A 20,233-nucleotide genomic window follows, 5' to 3' on the forward strand; every position below is an offset into this window, starting at 1 on the left:
GTCCATCGACAGATGAATGGATAAAGAAGATGTGGCACATATATACAATGGAATATTACTCAGCCATAAAAAGAAATGAAATGGAGGTATTTGTAATGAGGTGGATGGAGTTAGAGTCTGTCATACAGAGTGAAGTAAGTCAGAAAGAGAAAAACAAATACAGTATGCTAACACATATATACGGAATCTAAGGGAAAAAAAAAAAAAAAAAGGCCATGAAGAACCTAGTGGCAAGACGGGAATAAAGACACAGACCTACTAGAGAATGGACTTGAGGATATGGGGAGGGGGTGGGGTGAGATGTGACAGGGTAAGAGAGTGTCATGGACATATATACACTACCAAATGTAAAATAGATAGCTAGTGGGAAGCAGCCGCACAGCACAGGGAGATCAGCTCGGTGCTTTGTGACCACCTAGAGGGGTGGGATGGGGAGGGTGGGAGGGAGGGAGATGCAAGAGGGAAGAGAAATGGGAACATATTGTATATGTATAACTGATTCACTTTGTTATAAAGCAGAAGCTAACACACCATTGTAAGGCAATTATACTTCAATAAAGATGTTAAAAAAAAAAAAAAAAAAAGACACATGCACCCCAATGTTCACTGCAGCACTGTTTACAATAGCCAGGTCATGGAAGCAACCTAAATGCCCATCGACAGACGAATGGATAAAGAAGTTGTGGTGCATATATACAATGGAATATTACTCAGCCATAAAACGGAACGAAATTGGGTCATTTGTTGAGACGTGGATGGATCTAGAGACTGTCATACAGAGTGAGTCAGAAAGAGAAAAACTATCGTATATTAATGCATATTTGTGGAACCTAGAAAAATAGTACAGATGAACCAGTTTGCAGCGCAGAAATTGAGACACAGATGTAGAGAACAAACGTATGGACACCAAGGGGGGAAAGCCGCGGGGGGGTGGGGGTGGGGGTGTGCTGAATTGGGCGATTGGGATTGACATGTATACACTGATGTGTATAAAATTGATGACTAATTAAAAAAAAAAATGAAGAGGAAGAGAAACAGGAAATAAGTATATTAATACACTGAAACAACAACAACAACAAAAAAGGTTCCAATTCAAAAAAAAAAATTAAAGGGAAAGTCATAAATGAAATGGGAGGTCAGGAAGTAGAGTTATAAGTCCAGACCACTCTTTCAAGCTTAATTGGAAAATGAAGGAGAAATAGGGCAGTTATCACATGGGAATACCCTCACACCTCCTTTTAAGATTTTGTTATCATTTTGTTTCACCCATGAGTGGTGTGAGGAACGATATTATAGTTGGAAGGCATGAATATCCCTAGATCTGGTTACCCTCTGTCAAAACTGGGGTCCAGCATCGGGGCTCAAATGTAGGAAGCCCATTCACAGAGTAGAGTAGTGACCCATCCCCGCAAGGTCAGAGCAGGGCATTGCAACACAGAATCTGGTACCCAGTAGTTGGTTATTTGAGACATGGGCCCTGAGAGGCATGATACAGGCAGTTCAGAGACCAGGGAATCCGTTTATATTTGGCAAAAAGCAAAACAAGACAGAAGCTCAAACTTGAGTAGGAGGCTCAGGATGCCAGTCAAAGGCTTGCCCCCGGTCACAGCTGTAGCACTAATAACCAACACTGGTATTGTGCCACCATGTTTACAGTATCTTCCAGCACATTATTTCATGTGCTCTTTATCATAGCACTGTGAAGTACACATTATTTTCCACCACAGATATATTTACTGCCTCATTTTACAGTTAAGGACCCCGTGGCCCTAAGGAGAGTGCGACTTGCTCATGCCACAGAGCCTGTAAATGGCTGAGCAGGTCAGGGAGGCAGCACTTGGGCACCAGGGCTGTGTATTCCCACTGCCCCTAAGTGCCTCTACTTAGAATTCCCCGGAGTCTTTGTTTTGTAATTCTAATAACCTCTTTTTGAAAAGTGGCTCTGTGTCTAATCCCACGTTTGTGATTGTTGCAAAGGAACCATTCAGTGCAAAGTTTTGAATAATATAAATCTAGGATTTACAGGAGAAAGAAATATTGATTAGGAGGGAATGAGCCAAGAGTAAGGGCATCTTAGGTCAGAAAAGTCCTGTTTTGGGCCAGAGGCCTTTGTTGAGTATACAGAGCGGAGTTGTGTCCTCAAAGAGAAAATACTGAGAAGCAGGGAATGAGGCCGGTGGCAGCTTCCTGCTAGGGGAAGGCCGTCACGGGGCATGCAGGTTGCCGACAAGCACCACAGACCCAAGCACACACTGCCAAACTGCACGGCTGGCAAAGTGGCGTCTTATTTATGTCAGAAGATGGCAACAGATAGTCTCATATTGGTGGTTGAGAGAAAAACCTTGTGACATAAAGAAGACTCTGTTCCTAGGAGAGTTAAAAGATACGGTTAAAGAAACGCTGCAGTACTGTAATGCTTATGAAATTCTGAGGCTTTGTGTGTGCCCTAGAAGGACTTTTGCTGGGGCTACAGAGAGTCCAGGGCAAATTCAAGGACATAGTGATGAATCAAGATACCCATGAGCAAGGCCCTGAACAGAAATTTTCGTTAGCTGTGTCACCTTTGCTGACCTTGGTTACCTTATACTCAGGACTCCAGTAGAGGAGATTTCTTTTCAGCATTGGATCCCAGAATTCAGGACCTTTTCCCCCACTTACTGACTTATTTAGTCTTTCATGCTTTCACTCAACAAGTACCTATTGAGCAACAACCCTAAGCCTGTCTTTCTCATTACATTGTGCCCTCTTGCTCACATCCATCTCTTGTCAGTTCTTCATGGATCCCATTCCATTCAGCACTGTTGGTCCTGTTCCCTTTCTGTCATCTTCAGTCTTTCATCTAAAACTTAATTAGCAGAACGTTCCCCTCAACACCAACCCTTCAAATTACCTTTTCTTCCTCTCCAGTAATATACTGTTTCATCAAAAAGAAGAAAAAGAAAGAAGAAAAGAAGGACGAAAAAGAGAAAGGGAGGGGTGGGGAGGAGGCAGGGAAGAAGAGAGGGAGGGAAAGAGAGAGAAAGAGAAAGAATACCCTTTTTAGCATTTCATTTTCCACCTTCTGGCATCAACATCAGCCCTTGATCCACTCTGGAAGTCCTGTATCCTTCTTTGTCCAAAAATTATTTTCTCTCTTTCCCAGTCTTTCATGTTGCTTGTTTAAAGATAGTCACCGTTTTTCTCTGGAAAATTCTGCAATGTCTTTCTTTAGAAATGTTAAGTTAAACTGTTTTAAGGAATTTAATGCAATCATGTTTATCTCTCCTCCTTTCTGGGATCACTAGAAGTTTCCAGAAACTATTTGGAGGATTGGATTGTTTTGCCACAGAAAAAAACATACCCAAATCTGGGGAAAAGCCAGATTAAATTAAGCAACAAATGGGTAAAGTTAAGGATTATTGAGAAAGGTATTAAACTGATATAATAATTAGTATTAAAATGTCATTTATTGCACACAGTGTATTAGGAGTTTTATATAGGTTATTTCATTAGTTTTAATGACAATGATGTGAAGAAAATATAATTATTTCTACTTTACAGCAGAGGAAACTGGCTCTGAAAGACTTTAACAATAACATGGAATACCTAGGTTTCAGTTTTTTGCATTATATGTACATTTAATGTATAGATCATTTCTTCAGGAAAAAGTATATAGTGAGCACTCACCATCCATGAAGCATTCCCAGGTGTTACCAAGGACCCAAAGATGAATGGGATTGCCTCCTCAAGACTTGGTGATGCCCCACTGCTAGAGATAGATAACTCCTGCGTCAGAGTTTTTCGTAGGGAATTCAAGCACTGAGGGGGAATTTCTACTGTATAACTTATAAGGAATATTCCAGCCCTGGAAGGATATGACTCTGACACATGGCCCCTGCATTCAGGGTTGTAAGACAGAATAACTGTAATACGAGGCAGCATGTGCTTAAGCGTTATGTGAATACCAGATGGAGCCCGCTTCAATTCCGACTTCAATGACTGAGAAAACATTGCTCAAGGTCAGCGTTTGAACTGGGCCTTGAATGAAGGGTATAATTTCAGTTAGGGAACTTAGAGTATTTTCAGCAGACAAAATGGATATGAGCAAAGCATAGAGGTGAAAAAGCCCAATGCCTACTCATCTGGAGTGTGATAAATAAGTTGAATTTCAGAAACCTTAGGTTTTGGATAAACAAATTTCCAGAAAATAGCCTTTGGGAACCTTAACTTGGAGAACCTTGAATACGAAACTACAGTGTACATTCTGTTGGCATATAAGTGAGCAGCCATGTACTTTGGTTCTACTGGAGCTTTAATATTTTAGATGTTACTTCCACAAGTGAATTATTGCCTAGGAGTTAAGAATCTTGACTGCCTTTTTTATACAAGTTCATTCCATGGAGTGACGGGTGGGGTAGAATGTGTGTCTGGAAATGGAGGAGCTAACTAAACCAGCACCGTCAGGGTGATTAAGCGTTATCCTTAAGTGCTCCTGGTGTCATAACCTTAACAGTCAGGCTTCAATTCTCTTTTGATCCCTGAAGTTATTCTGTGCTTCCAGGCATAATTTTTTCCTGCTTCCTTCAAGGTCTGTCCTCCCAGGCTTCAGTGATGTTACAGGGCCCGTTACCATGTCATAGTACCTTGCACTAAATCCAGATTGCCAACTTTGACAGTCTTTTTCCTTGATAATGTTTTTGTTTTATTTAAAAAACTTATAGTAATATATACATAACATTAAAAAAACACCTTAACCATTTTCAAGTGTACAGCTCAGTTTTATTAAATATATTCACATTGCTGTACAACTAATCTCCAGAACTTTTTCATCTTGCATAACTGAATCTCTATACCCATTAAACAGCAGCTCCCCATTTTCCCTTCCCCTCAGCCCCTGGAATCCACTTTTCTACTTCCTGTCTCTATGAGTTTGGCGACTCTAGGTACCTCGTATAGGTGGAATCACACAATATTTGTCCTTTCGTATCTGGCTAATTTCACTTAGGGTCATGTCCTGAAGGTTCATCCATGTTGTAGCATGTATCAGAATTTCCTTCCTTTTGAAGGCTGAATAGTATTCCACTGTATGTGTATATCACATTTTGTCTATCCATTCATCCATCAGTGGGCACGTAGGTTGCTCCCACCTTTGGCTATTGTGAATAATGCTGCTATAACATGGGTGTTCATTATCCATTCAAGGCCCTGCTTTCAGTTCTTTGAGATACACACCCAGAAATGAGAATGCTGGATCATATGGTAGTTCTGTTTTTAATCTTTTGAGGAACTGCCATAATGTTTTTCATAGCAGTTGTGCCATTTTATTCCTACCAGTAGTGCAGAAGACTAATTTCTCCACATTCTCACCAATCCTTGTTTTCTTTTCTTTTTTTGATAGTAGCCACCCTGTTGGGTGTGAAGTATATATTGCGTTGTAGTTTTGATTTGCATTTCCCTAATGGTTCGTGATGAGCATTCTTCATGTGCTTGTTGGCTACTTGTATGTCTTCTTTGGCAAAAATATCTGATCAAGTCCTTTGCCCATTTTTAAGTTGAGTTATTTGGTTTTTTATTGTTGAGTGGTAGGAGTTCATTGTGTATTTTGGACATTAACCCCTTATCAGATATATGATTTGCAAATATTTTCTCCCATTCTGTAGTTTGCTTTTTCACTCTGTTGATTATGTCCTTTGCACAGAAGTTTTAAATTTTGATGTAGTCCAGTTTATCTATCTTTATTTTTGTTACTAAAAGAGGCTTTGACCCATTGCAAAACTTGAATTTAATATCTAGCGTGACATTCTTCTTGGCACACATGTGGTACCTCCAGGCCTCTTCCTTGCATTCCTTTACACAACCATCATGGGAAATAAAGTGTTCATCAGAGCACAAAATAATAGCAAAAAAGAGACTGCAGAGGCATAAAACAAACAATGAGCATCATTCAAACCAAGGGAAACAGAATGGTGCATTAGCACTTGTAGGCTGTGAATGCATTAATGACCCCTCCCTCAGCAGCACTAGCCATGAGAAAAGGACGTTAACTCCGTGTTTCAGTCTGTACTTCATTTATATTACATATTAAAATAGTATATAATTAATTAATGCTATACAGGGTAAAAATTGTGCTGTAGAAATATTTTGTGGTAATAGTATTTTTTTATAAAGAGAGCTACCCTACACATACAGTGATCATATGTCCAGGTTTACCTGGAGCAGTCCTGGTTTATGCCTTTTGTCCTGGTGTAATCTTCACATCCTCATCTATACAACATTAAAAATCCAGAGTGGATGGGAAGAGAATAAAGGCATAGCCAGTTAATAAGTTATGTTAAACCTCAGTTTATCTCAGTCTCAATGCTTCATCGTCACGAGTCTAACTCCCATGGGTAAAATGGGATGCTTGCTCTGAGAGACTTCAGATTTCAGAGCTCAGTTCTGTTCATCAGGCTGAGAACATTGAACTATCCTACATAAATTACCCACATCCTCTCCCAGTCTTTCCTGCTGAAATATCTTCTTGCTCTGCTCTGTTTGTCTTCTTTGTCTTTTATTGTATTGTACAAAAGATGCCTACTTAAGAAAGGAAGATGATGGGGATCAGGGAGGTGGAAGAGGTTGGGATGGAGAGACAAAATGAAATCTGAGTTAGTGGAATTAAGCTTTCTAAGTGGAATTGCCCCAGTTGATGCTGCAAGGTGAGGTTTTCGTTGCTGCTGCTGCTCTTGTTGGTGAGTTAGAATTCTAAAATCTTTCCTTTGCATCCTGTGTAGCAGTAATGGCATATAGTGCCGCAGTGAACCATGTGACGCAGGTCTAATGCGCAGAAGTGGTTCATGCATCTTCATAAGCATCTGATTGATTGCCAGGAAAAGGCTTGGATAGTGTGGGAAAATACACTTCAAGATCCAAAACTAAAGCACCATATAATAAGGTTCACCTATCAAAACTTCATTATTCTACTTTTTCCTGCATTTTATTTGTGAGAATATTGCTTTTAAGTTTTGGCTTTCTAATTATTCCTATGTGGATATACATTTGAAAAGCTGAGCAGTTCCTTGTCATGTTGCAGATATTATTAAACTTACTGTCAGAATTTCCTTAATGGGAACCAGGGTTATTTGAATTGTGCTCCTGCAGTGGTTTCCCTTTGTGACAAATTTTATTTCCAAACTTCTTTGTGTTAGTAATACAGTTAATAACTTCAGCCATTCCATGCCTATTATTCACAGGAGTGGAATGTTGTCCTTTTGTCCTCACTATTTTATTGCTTTATAAATATATAAATGGTGAGAACCTGTCCTAGAATTTGAGAGAGGACTAGGGGCTAATGACCCCCATGAATGCAGTCTGACATGTATCTGTAATGTCTGTAGTGACATGTATCTGTAATGTCTGTAGTGCCGTCATGGGGACTGCAGTGGGTTTTCAAAATAGGTTGGAGAGATTCCTCAGCTATGAGTTTCAGGTTAATAAATAATAGTGTCTTTAAAAGTAAAGATTGCATTGCTAGGGCATAAGACAGGATATCTGTTTGTAAGTATAGTCCAATATGTTCAAAATGCATCTTTGGAGCAGATTTTACCAGGCTTTAATGGAAACTCTTAAAGGAATACACTCCAGTCAGTATGATCACCTGAAACCGTAGGTGTAATTTCAGTGGTTTTCTGGAGAACCTTGTGGCATCAGGTGTTTTTTTCAACAGCCATGTGAAAAATATCCTACCCAGGCCATGAAACTGAGTTGGGCCAACAGAGCTATAATTTAGCATTTTCTTCTTTTGATCTTTTACACAGTTTCTTCATTTATAGCAGGCCATAAACTTTACAGAGTATTGCCTTTTATATTGCATAATGAGAGAAGTGCATTTTTAAACTAGAGAAAAAATTCCTTTGAGGGAATTTTCATAACTATAAAAACATAGATTTAAATTTATGTTCTCAATGTATTTGATATGAGGTGAAGAGTCATCATCGTCAGTTTGAACTTTAGTTTGATAGTGGTATTCATTTGCACCTTGTTTCCTACATGCACTATTGTTATACATTATTAAAATATAAATGACAACTAAAGTATCACTTCTATCTTTAGATATAGTGAAAACTTATCATTAAGTTCAGTAATATTTTAATATCCTCCTAAATGTAATTAATAAGTGCCATAAAATATCTTTACACTTGACAATGAATACTAAGCTTTATTAAAATCAGTGATTCTCAACCTGTTTCTTCCCCAGTACATCTGACAGATAGGACCTGCTTCTATTGCCCATTATCCTAATTGAGAAGTATAATTAGCCTTTTATCACCCATTGTACACGTTGAACAGGTCTGCCTGGTGATTCTGTATGCCCCTCCACACACAGACCCTGTCCCTCTACCATCTCATATGTATACCTTTAGAATTACTGATTTAAATGCTGTCAAAATAAGTCAAGGGGAGAGAGTGGGAACAGCGGAACTCATTTCAAGTAGAAATTTGATGCTCCTTTAACTCTGCTATGCTATGATGACACCAAGACTTGATTGATGGAAAATATAACAAACTGAATGCCTTAGACTCAATGGCACGAAGATGATGAGCTTCACAACTGTTCCCTGCCAATGATGTTAGCTTAACTGAGCCAAGAGTCCATGATTTCAGGCCACTTCAGGTCAAGGAGATAGGTGATCTGTGGAATACCTTTTATAAATAGACTGTCACTAAATTTGAGGATGGGTCGCCTACTTTTCTGGTTTTACAAAACTACTTTGTTAAGAGATCAAGTCATATTTAATATTTTAAAGATTTTTAAAACACCTAAAAGTGATAGTAAAATTTAATGGAAAAAACATCTGCTAGAATATAATCTCTTCTTTTTTTTTTTTACAGCTTTATTGAGGTATAATTTATATATCATAAAATTCATCCATTTTAAGGTTTTAAATGATTTAAATCACTTCAGTGATTTTCAGCAGATTTATGGAGTTGTGCAACCATCACCACAATCTAGTATTTGAATATTTCCATCACTCAAAAAATTCTCCCGTGCCTAATTCAGTCCTATGCAATTCCCATACCTGGCCCCCGGAAACCACTAATCTGCTTTCTGTCTCTACAGATTTGCCTATTCTGGACATTTCAATAAATGGAATCGTACAATATGTAGTCTTTCACATCTGGCTTCTTCCAGTTAGTGTGATGTTTTTGGCATTCCTTTATGTTGTAGCATGGATCAGTACTTTGTTCCCTTTCATTGCTGAATAGTGTTCCATCGTATGGATAGGCCACATTCTGTATATTCGTTTTATAGTGTAACCTTTTACAGTCCTCATGGCTTTCCTTCATCTACCTGCCTCCTAACCTCCTTGCCTGGTCTTCCCATGGAACCAGGGTCAGATTGGGCTGTCCTGGATTTGATCCTCGAGGTTGTAGACTGGGCAGTTTGCACTCCATCCCTCATCTCACCTCTGACTCCAAACTCCAGTCTCTGGGTTGGGGAGTGAACCTTCTTATAACATGAGGAATTGTGACCATTATATCCAGCTTATTGGGTTGAGGATTTTTATCTCAGGAACCGTTGCAGATTTTGAAATGTCCTGTGAGGAACAGAAGTTGGAGAGAGTTGAAGATTTCTGTGATAATTATGAGCTCGGCCACGAGTTCTATGTCTAAACCTACCATAATTTGTAAACGTCACATAAATAGAAACGTATCACAAGCTCATTGTAGAAAATACTGAAAGCATGTAGAAAAAGTAAGAAGTCACACATAATTCAATGTCTCAGAGTTAACCTCTGTCCAACAGGTTGACGTATCTCCTTTTAGACTTAATTTATATGCAAACATATACAGGGTGTTTTGTTTTTTTTTTTTAAGTTGGCTTTCTATGATAACCATTTCCCGATGTCATTACTTTTGAAAACATGAAGGTTATTGTGACGAGAAAGGTGTGAGGAGAAACATGGTAGGGAGAGAGTTCAGAAAGACAGTTGATGTCACTTATGGCTTTGAAGGTCATTGTAAGGAATTAGGAATTTATTCCAAGTATAAGGCAAAGCATTAGACTCTTGAGCAGGGAAGTATTTGATACGCTTTACATTTGGAAACAACACTTTGGCCAATATGGAGAACATACTCAGGGATTGAGAGAGGGAAGAGGAAGATTGGTTAAGAGGCTCTTGCAGTATTCTAAACTAGAGATGATGACAGCTTCGACTAGGGCAGTGATTCAAAATGGTAACAAGAGGCTAGATTTACAAAGTATTCTGAAAGAGAGGTGAGTAGAATTTGTTAATGGACTGGATGTGCTAGGAGAAGAAAAGGTGAGAATCAAGGGTGACTCCTAGGTTTTTTATCTTGAGTAACCAAGTGAATGAACGGTAAAGCCATTTCCTGAGATGGAGAAGCCCCTCAGAAAAGTGAGGTTGATGAAGGAAGATTTGGGAAATTAAGAGCTGGGTTTTACATATCAAATTTAAAATGCCTTAAATTAGGATGGTGTCAGAGGAAGCCATGGGATCTTGGGAGAGTTTTTCTTTTATTTTTAGGATGAGAGAAATTACACAGCTGTGTGGTGACAGCTTTGCTCACTTTAGAGAAGGGGAAAATGTCTCTATAAGAGAGGGGGTGGGATCATTGCAAAAGTAAAGTCCTTTTGTAGGAAAGTTGGAACAGGATCCAAAATAGAAGTGGAGGGGTTTGTTTTAGACAGGATCAGGTGCAGGAAGAAATATGGACAGATATGGGTGTTTTAGTAGGTTTGGGGCAAGAAGAGAAGTTCTCTCTTAGCTCTCAATAAAGTTTTCTCAAATAAGCAAAGTCATCTACTGAGAGGGGAGGAAGGTGATAGAACTTTGAGGAGAGAAGAAAGGATGTTAAATGGTTTGACTTGGAGACAGAAAAATAATTCAGAAGTGTGCAGTCAGAATTGAGGCATTCATGAGAACCAAATCTCACCTGTGCCCATAAAATTAAAGTGAGCCTAGCCAGAACAGTCATGAGTTTTTTGTGATGCTTCCTTTATCTTTAGTGTACGGTGCTTTCTGTTCCCTTCCCTGGTTCTGATTATTGATTCTAATGCCAGAATTACATTTATCTTTATGTTTTAATATCTCCTAGGGCTAGTTTTACTTCATTTTGGGAGAGACTCTTTGTTTCTTTAAATATTTTGGGATTTTGTTTTTTATCATTTAATTTTGATTATATGTCTATGACTTTTATTTTAGGGGAGTCTGATTTCAGTCCAGGTTAAATCTGCCAGGGTATATAAAACAAAAGAAGATTTTCTGATTTCTTTTAATTACAAATTACCATTTTTAATAATTTAACAAATATTGATTGAAGGGCCCACAAGGCCTTGAATTGGACCTTAGAGATGCAATGGGGAGAGAAACAGAGACCATGGTCCCTGCCTCCAGGGACCTGACAGCCTAGGGCAGAGGTCAGCAATCTATGACCCTTTAGCGCAAGCCAGCCCACCTCCTGTTTTTGTGTTGTCTGCAAGCTGCCAGTTGTCTTTAATTAAACATTTTATTTTGAGATAATTATGGGTTCACATGAGATTGTAAGAAATAATACAGAAATCCTTTACTCCCTTTACCCAGTTACCCCCAAGGGTAACTTCATGCAACAAAGCTGTAGAACACCTAGGATATTGACATTCATATTGTCAAGATACAGAACAGCTTCTATCAACACAGGATCCTTCGTGTTGCCCTTTTATTGGCAAAACCACTTCCTTCCTGCTTCCATCCCTCCTTAACCCCTGGCAACCATTAATCTTTTTTTTCATTTCTGTAGTTTTGTTATTTCATGAATGTTACATGTGTGGAATTATACAGTATGTAACATTATGGGATTAGCTTTCTTTGCTCAGCGTAATTCTCCGGTGATTCATCCAGGTTGTTGTGTGTTTCAGTAGTTCATTCCTTTTTATTTCGGAGTAGTATTCTGTAGTATGGATGTACCACAGTTTGTTTAGTCATTCACCCATTGAAGAACATTGAGGTTATTTCCAGTTTGGGGCTATTATGAATTAAGCCTCTAAACATTCTTGTGAACATCAGCTTTTATTTCTTTGGGATAAATGTCCAGAAGTACACTTGCTGGGTCATACAGTAGTTGCATGTTTAGTTTTATAAGAAACTACCAAACTGTTTTTTGACTGACTGAAGTAGAAATCCAGGTTCCCCATTCAGCCTCCATTGACACCCAAAGGGGTCTCCTCGTTATTACAGGTCAGGGGAAGGAATTACAGTTCCCCACTGGGCCTCCCCTGGTATTTCCGTGGCTAGGAAGGGTTGGAAGTCCTTATTGCTCCCCTACATGACCTCCACTAACATCACAGTGGGGAGGGGAATGGCCTTGTTAACTCTGGGCGGAGGTGAATGACTCTCCACTGGGCCTGTTCTGATACTACCCCAGTGAGGGGGGCCCTTATTACTGCTGGATGGGTGTGCAAGTCGAGGCTTCTCACGTTGGTCTCCACTGACACTGTCAGACAGTGGGAATTGCTTGTCACTGCCAGGTTTGGGTGAAAGTACCAGCTTCCCTACTCAGCGTTCTCTCATGCCATGGGGGTTCAGGGTCAGGGATATATGGGGGTTGGAGTACCTCATCACAGCCTGGTGAGCGTGGAAGTGTAGGCTCCCCACTCGGCCTTTGCTGGAGCAGGTAGGAGCCGAACCACCCTTTTTTCTGTGGCTTCTGGCTGAAGTGGAACAGTTACTGTCTAAAAGTTTTCCATCTTTTGGGCCTGCCCCATTCCTTGTCTGTCCTTTGGCTGGAGAGTAGGCTTTTGTTATCATGTTGGGTTGTTTGGGGGGGGGTTGGGCTATGTCCATTGGCATTTCTGGTTTGCCAATTTGTTCCAGCAAAAAGAAAATCCAGGAAACTACCCACTGTGTAATCATTCCTTGGGTCCCAAGATCCTTAACCTGTCTGTATTCTTTCCACTGTTCAGTCTTCTTATGTTTCTTTTATATACAATGCCCAGAGTTTTTAGTTGTACTTGGCAGGAAGAATTGGGGAAAGTACACCTACTCCATCTCCTGGAAAAGGAAGTTTTTCTGATTTTTTTTTTTAAAGCTGCTAGTTTTCTAACACCTCTGTGCTGTGATAAACTTGAATTGCCCCACTTTGGAAGATGTTTAAAGTAAGATCAGTCAACCAGTTACCAACTTATGTGTGATAAAATTTCAGCATAACTCACATAATTTTAGTAACATAATCTTGTCTATTTTGGCATGAGTTGTTCAAGAGCATTCTGTTAAAATAAATATCTAGATAGTTTTATTCCCAGAAGGGCTTTGTAGAATAATAAACATGTCTTATCATTGTTTTCATTTTTAAATAAATAATTATCAGTGATTTATTTCCTCTGTAGCTACTAAAGTTGGAAAGTAGCTTTGTAAAATCTACATAATTAAGTGGTAGATAAGAGCTATATCATATTCATTCAGGGTTAAAAAAATATATACAAACACACATACACACAAACACATACACACATAAATTTAAGTAGAAAAAAATTTCCAGGTCCAATATTCTATTACATTATTTTTACAGTGAAAATAAACAGACGTTTCAAAAATCTTAACTTAATGTTAATATTTGGCTAGCAGTTAAAGATCTAATTTTATTGTTTTCTTTTTAGGTCAGGAGCCTACCCTAGTCCAGAACCAGATTTCTAACATAACTAGTTCTCATTCTTATTTTTTAATTAGCCAGATCTTCTATATCAAATTTACTTTACAAGATGAACCAGTGAATCTAGAGAAAGATTCTAAATAGGAATCAGTGCCTTTCCAAAGGAAATCTTATCAAACCATAAAGCTTTACAACTGGAGGTTCTTACTTAAAAGCTTATAACAATACCAAAAATAAATAAATAAATAAAAGCCGCATACAGTAGAGTTCCTTCTTTCCTGGCCTTGAGGGGCCTTGCCTATGGGGCAGTTACCTGACAGCAAAGTGAAGCTTTGCCTAGGTTGGCCTAGGGCCAGCAGTTTGACATTTTGGGGGGCTGCCCACCTATTGGACTGGATTTATTGAGAAGGTGGGAGGGAGACCTGCAGGCTGCTGTTCCCTTTCCCCTTAGTCTCCATGTCCCTCTCTGTGATCGGCCTGTTTTACATGCACCCAAAAGGCACCTTCCCGGATGCCCTAAGACAAGTTCCCTGGGGCTTGTCCTGGGGGCCATTCTTAGGAAGGCGCTTCTTTAACCCACACCAGGACTTCCGTTTGTTGGGGGTAGAGGAAAGGAAAGGGGAGAAAATATGACCTCCCTTCATCAAGCCAGCTTGGTTACAGGCCTGCGGAACCTTCCCTTCACCTTTGTTGAAGGGTGTAAAAGGTACGAATCTATTATGAAGTTAGATAGTTAAACACAACTCTGATAGGCATTGTGAATAAATAACTTGCCAATCTGCACTGAAGCTTAGCTTGGGCAATACTGTACTAGTATCACTATAGGAAGCCTCTGCTTTGTTGCACATTTGTTGTCATATCTGTGTCCTAAATTTCTTTCCATATTTCCAAATTTATCATCAAGCCATGTACTATGTACTGTGTTTAAAAAGAAAAACTGAACATTTATTATTGCTGATAGATGGGAACTGGGATTGAGTAATTTTAAGAGTATTCTATCTTTTTCCAGAAGTCTAGGGGATAGTAGCTTTGACTCTGAGATTAATAGAGAGATGTGTCCCTTTTCTTTTGTTTAGATTCTTTGACTAAAACTTTCACTTCACTGAATTTGAGTTTGGGTAACATTTTTCTTTCTTTGTGGCTGGTAGTTTTGTCAAAGTACTTCTAACTTATGTCAAAACATGGGATGGCATGCTCTAAAATATCAGAATACTTAACTTGGGGACATCTTGGGGAGTCTGTGGATATTATTCAGAGTATATAAGAATTAGAGGGGGGAAATTATCTTTATTTTTCTAAAAGCTAAATTTAAAAATTCAGTTTCTAATGGTGACAAAGACACAGGCACTACTAATACCAATCAGACGTTTTCATATCATTATAGTTGTTGGAGCTCTCTCAAAATATTATGTTCATCACTACTTCTACAACAAATTTGTTCTTTTTAACATATTGATATCTATTTCAAAATCATTGGTATCCTCTGTAATTCTGTGTATTTTATTACACAGTTGACCCTTGAACAACATGGGTTTGAACTGCATGGATCCACTTATATGTGGATTTTTTTCAATAGTAAATGCTACAGTACTACAAGATCTGTGGTTGGTTGAATGTGAGGATGCCAAACCATAGATACTTAGGAACCTTGGATGCTGAGGGCCAACTATAAAGTTATAAGCTGATTTTTGACTGCTCAGAGGGTCGGCATCCCTAATCCCTGAGTTATTCAAGGATCAACTGTACATCTAGAAATATTAGTTAGAGGAATCTTACGCTTTTCCTCTTATGTGTTCTCTCTGCCTGTAACATGTTTCTTTTTCTCCTTCTGTAGCATCAGCCACTACGTGATTGTCATGTCCATGACCATCTTTCTGGTGTTTCTCAATGGCCTGGCACAGATGCTCACAACAAAGAAACTCACACTGTGCGGCAGACCCAAAAGCCACCTCATATGATGTTGCCAAAGCCGTCATTCAGCATCCAGATCCTGTTTCTCATTCTCCTTGTCAACTAAAATCTTATCAAGGATTCATAAAGAAGATGGATATTAATGTATAACATACTCTGCTCATCTAAAGGAAATTATATGTGGAATTCTGAATTTACAGGTTATCTGGAATAAAGGAGCTTCCATTTTCTTTAGGATTTTCATGAAGTTGTGGTTACGTCTGTGGAAAAGCAGAGTAAAGCATTCTGCATTTTCATTTTTTCCTTTAGTTGGCAACTCTTCTCACCGATGTTTCAGAGCACCTGTAACAGTCTCTGGTCCCCAGCTGTACAGCTTCCTGTATTATATGCAGAGGAGAATGTGCTCCTGACGGGGCAGTACTGGTCACATCCAAAATCAATGCACTGGCTGAACATGAAGTAAATCACCAGGTGGCACCATAAATATTTATCAACTCTCAGCACTTGTTTTGCAAGTAGTTCTAACTACTAAACAACATTAGAAAGACAATCAGGATATGTAGAAAAATGTTTGCAGGTGTTTTTCATTTTTCTTCAGTATTCAGCAATACTATTTTATGCTTTTTAGTGCTTTTTTAGTTTTCATAGTCAATCAGCTAGATGCAGGTTTGACCTTCACTTTTTTTTTTTTTTTTTTTCCATTTCTGGATTAGCGTGGAATTTCTGGAGATAGAAAAGCAGAAAAAGCTTGTTATTTGTGTCTTGTCCATGGGGAAAAAGACTTAAATGATTAGGTTTTTTAAATTTTATTTTATTTATTTATTTTTGGCTGCATTGGGTCTTCGTTGCTGTGCGCAGGCTTTCTCTAGTTGCAGAGAGCGGGGGCTACTCTTTGTTGCGGTGCATGGGTTTCTCATTGCGGTGGCTTCTCTTGTTGCAGAGCATGGGCTCTAGAGCACAGGCTCAGTAGTTGTGGCACACAGGCTCAGTAGTTGTGGCTCACGGGCTCTAGAGCGCAGGCTCAGTAGTCGTGGCGCGTGGGCTTAGTTGCTCCGCGGCATGTGGGATCTTCCTGGACCAGGGCTCGAACCCATGTCCCCTACATTGGCAGGCGGATTCTTAACCACTGCATCACCAGGGAAGCCCCTAAATGATTAGTTTTTAATTGTAGATTCAATAACTGTTACTTCCAAAGCTTTTATCATGCATTATTCCAACAGAATTCTTTAAATCAATGGTTAAACTTTCTGAAAATATCATGTCAGTGTTAAAATTGCTTTTCTTTCTGGTTGTGAGATTCTAGCTCAAAGGCCCAAAGTCCTCTCGTTAAAGTTTAATTTCTATTCATAAACTAATTTTAATGGACAAAATATTTTGAGAGTAATTTTTATTTGGACTTTTCATAAAGTGACCTTTAGATATCACTGTGGAGTTGCCCTTTTGCCCATGGTGTGCCAGGAGAGTTTGGCTGATGCTAAGCTTTCTTGGTCTGAGTCCCATTTTAAAAAAATAATTGATTTTGAATTAAGTTATAGCATCACTAATTCATATTAATGATGAGGAAGCCCTCTACAAATTAGCAGATTTTTCAAATTGGCAGGTGAGTGAACAGATACAATTTAGGAGATTCAAAAATCAATTTGGCAAAATGTACTTTCTTAATTCCTATTTATGATGAAGTATAGTTATAATTGACTTGTGATAGTACTTCATGGTATACCAGCGAAAGCATTATAGTACAAAAAAACAAGAGACGTATTGATGTCAATGTAAGACCTCATGCAGTCTGTAATATGAAATCTAGGTGGACAGCTAAGAAGCTGCTGAAACGGTATTGGCAGATGGAGAACCCATGAACTTTCACGTGGCCTCAAAGGATTTTTGATCAGTCTTTTCACAAGTCAGAGAAAACTGACTTTATAAACACTTATTATTTTTCCTTTTATATCTAGTTTTGCCTTTTATCTTTTTCCAGATTTTCACACGGAGGAATTAATGAATATTTTATTACAACATGGTAAAAGGTACTCTGTGCTTTATCTTTATTTTGCTTTTCGAAGCACATCTTTTTAATATTGTTTCAAGTCAGTGTGAATTTACAAAACAAGGGATTGCCCCTGCAGCCACAGGCTGGCCTTGCTCTACTGTGACAGGACCCCTCAGACTCACCTGGGAACAGTGCACTGGATGGGCCTTTTCTATTGCGCAGCTTATCAGAATATCTTGAAGTGTTTTGAAATGCATATTTTTATATTGAAAAACAGAAAATATAAATAAGATTTAAGTAAAATATATTTCTGTTTAAGGCACTTACTTTTTCATTCTAACTATAAATACCAGATTTTCAAGTCAAGACTTAAGACATGTGCTGATTAACATTTGTTTAAATTAAGAATTGCTGTAAGAATTAAAGTGGGCATATCAGGTTGAGAAAATATTGAACAACAAAAAAAAAACCATGCTATGTCACATGGACCATGAATAAATCTTGGAGGAAACCCTAAGGATTTAGGAAACTATCTGCAGCCTGTCTGTAATTTAGGAATGCTTTAATTCTCTGTACTATTTTTTTTAATGTGCTGTATTTAGAACTCACAATGCGTTTTTAGTTTTTCAGGAAATAATGTTATAAGCGGTAGTATATTCTCACAATAATCCCCTCAAACGATTTAAACAATGATAGAGCTGAACTACTTACCTAGAAAATCTACTCATCACTTATGATACTGTTTCTCATGAAAAACTCATTCCAAATTTCAGTCAACTCAGATATTAGGAGCATATATATCCCCCACCTCCAGCCCCACCCTTACACACCTATAGTGGACTGGGGACTCCTTTGGCCTTCACCTTTTGACACGTAACTGTGCCATCAAATATGTAATTTCTGATGGAGCAGGCCCAGAGGGCATGGGGTCGGGGCATTGCATGGGGATTGTCTCTAGAGGCGCTGTGGGTTCCTGGAGCTCTTCTGGGGAGAACCAAGTGAGCTCTGCGATATATATTAGATGCTCTCTGGTCGGGGAGGGGAGCCGGGGGAGCCCCCTGCAGAGAATGAGCTACACCAACTCAATCATTTGGGGAGGATCCCCTTCAAGCAGTACTGAGGACTACTTTAAGAGATCTGAGATAACTTAGTAATGTCTCACCTTTTCAGAGTTGTTCTTTTTATACTGACATTCTATCTGTAAAATGCTTGAGAGTGAGATTGTTAGGGTGTGTGCTTTTAGCAATGTAGTAATATCTTGTAGCATTTTCCCATTTCTGCATCAGTGTGGTTTGTAAAAAAGGTGGGTGGGATTTCTGCTCTTAATACTCATTCTATAAAAAGAACATTTGAGAAGTAATGTATCACTTATTAATTTCCTTAGAGACACTAACACAGATCCCAGTTGTTAACTCACCACCCTGAGTACTGCAGTATTTGCCATATAGCAGCATTTCTCAAAGTATGTCCCTTGGAACATGGGTTTCTTAGGTTACAAATAAATGTCATAATAAGAAAGGTTCCCTGATGAAATATATTTGAGAAACACCTAGTCAAAGCTAAATAGGCGTATTTCTTGTAGTACTGGGGAATTTAATTTGGTATGTGCATTGTGAAGGGAGAAGATAGCAATATGCCCCAAACTTCCACTTGCTTGACCACAGACCCAACCTTCAAGTCTCCCTTCCACCTGGCACACATACTTCAGAAGTGTCCCCACATAGTTTTGCACTTAAAAACCTCAGCTTATCATACTGTTTCAAAAAAGGGTGTTGGGGGGAGACCTTCAAGACGACGAAGGAGTAAGACATGGAGATCACCCTCCTCCCCACAAATACATCAGAAATACATCTACATGTGGAACAACTCCTACAGAACACCTACTAAACGCTGGCAGAAGACCTCAGACCTCCCAAAAGGCAAGAAACTCCCCACGTACCTGGGTAGGGCAAAAGAAAAAAGAAAAAACAGAGACAAAAGAATAGGGATGGGACCTGCACTAGTGGGAGGGAGCCGTGAAGGAGGAAAGGTTTCCACACACTAGGAAGCCCCTTCGCGGGTGGAGACTGCGGGTGGTGGAGGGGGGAAGCTTCGGAGCCACGGAGGAGAGCGCAGCAACAGGGGTGTGGAGGGCAAAGCGGAGAGATTCCCGCACAGAGGATTGGTGCTGACCAGCACTCACCAGCCCGAGAGGCTTGTCTGCTCCCCCGCCGGGGCGGGCGGGGGCTGGGAGCTGAGGCTCGGGCTTCAGAGGTCAGACCCCAGGGAGAGGACTGGGGTTGGCTGCGTGATCACAGCCTGAAGGGGGCTAGTGTGCCACAGCTAGCCGGGAGGGAGTCTGGGAAAAAGTCTGGACCTGCCGAAGAGGCAAGAGACCACTGTTTCGGGGTGCGCAAGGAGAGGGGATTCAGAGCACCGCCTAAACGAGCTCCAGAGATGGGGGTGAGCCGCGGCTATCAGCACGGACCCCAGAGACGGGCATGAGACGGTAAGGCTGCTGCTGCAGCCACCGAGAATCCTGTGTGCCAGCACAGGTCACTCTCCACACCTCCCCTCCCAGGAGCCTGTGCAGCCCGCCACTGCTAGGGTCCCGTGATCCAGGGACAACTTCCCCGGGAGAAAGCATGGCGCACCTCAGGCTGGTGCAATGTCATGTTGGCCTCTGCTGCCGCAGGCTTGCCCCACATTCTGTACCCCTCCCTCCCCCCGGCCTGAGTGAGTCAGAAC

At 39.8% G+C, this 20,233-nt stretch overlaps 1 protein-coding gene across 3 annotated transcripts in view; it reads left to right on the forward strand.

The window, feature by feature from the left end:
- PIGN (phosphatidylinositol glycan anchor biosynthesis class N) overlaps positions 1-20,233 on the forward strand; it is a 122,841-nt gene that overhangs the window by 94,487 nt on the left and 8,121 nt on the right. For 2 of the 3 annotated variants that reach the window (XM_082352980.1, XM_082352979.1), the window contains exon 30: positions 15,443-15,766. The exons of the other annotated variant lie outside the window; for it this stretch is intronic. In XM_082352980.1, the coding sequence (XP_082209106.1) occupies positions 15,443-15,566 (124 nt within the window). In that variant the 3' untranslated portion in view covers positions 15,567-15,766. Of the gene's footprint in view, positions 1-15,442; positions 15,767-20,233 lie in introns of those variants that run through there. 3 annotated transcript variants of the gene reach the window in all.

The sequence above is a fragment of the Balaenoptera borealis genome (assembly GCF_965194805.1).
Source record: "Balaenoptera borealis genome assembly, chromosome: 14".
NCBI lineage: Eukaryota > Metazoa > Chordata > Mammalia > Artiodactyla > Balaenopteridae > Balaenoptera > Balaenoptera borealis.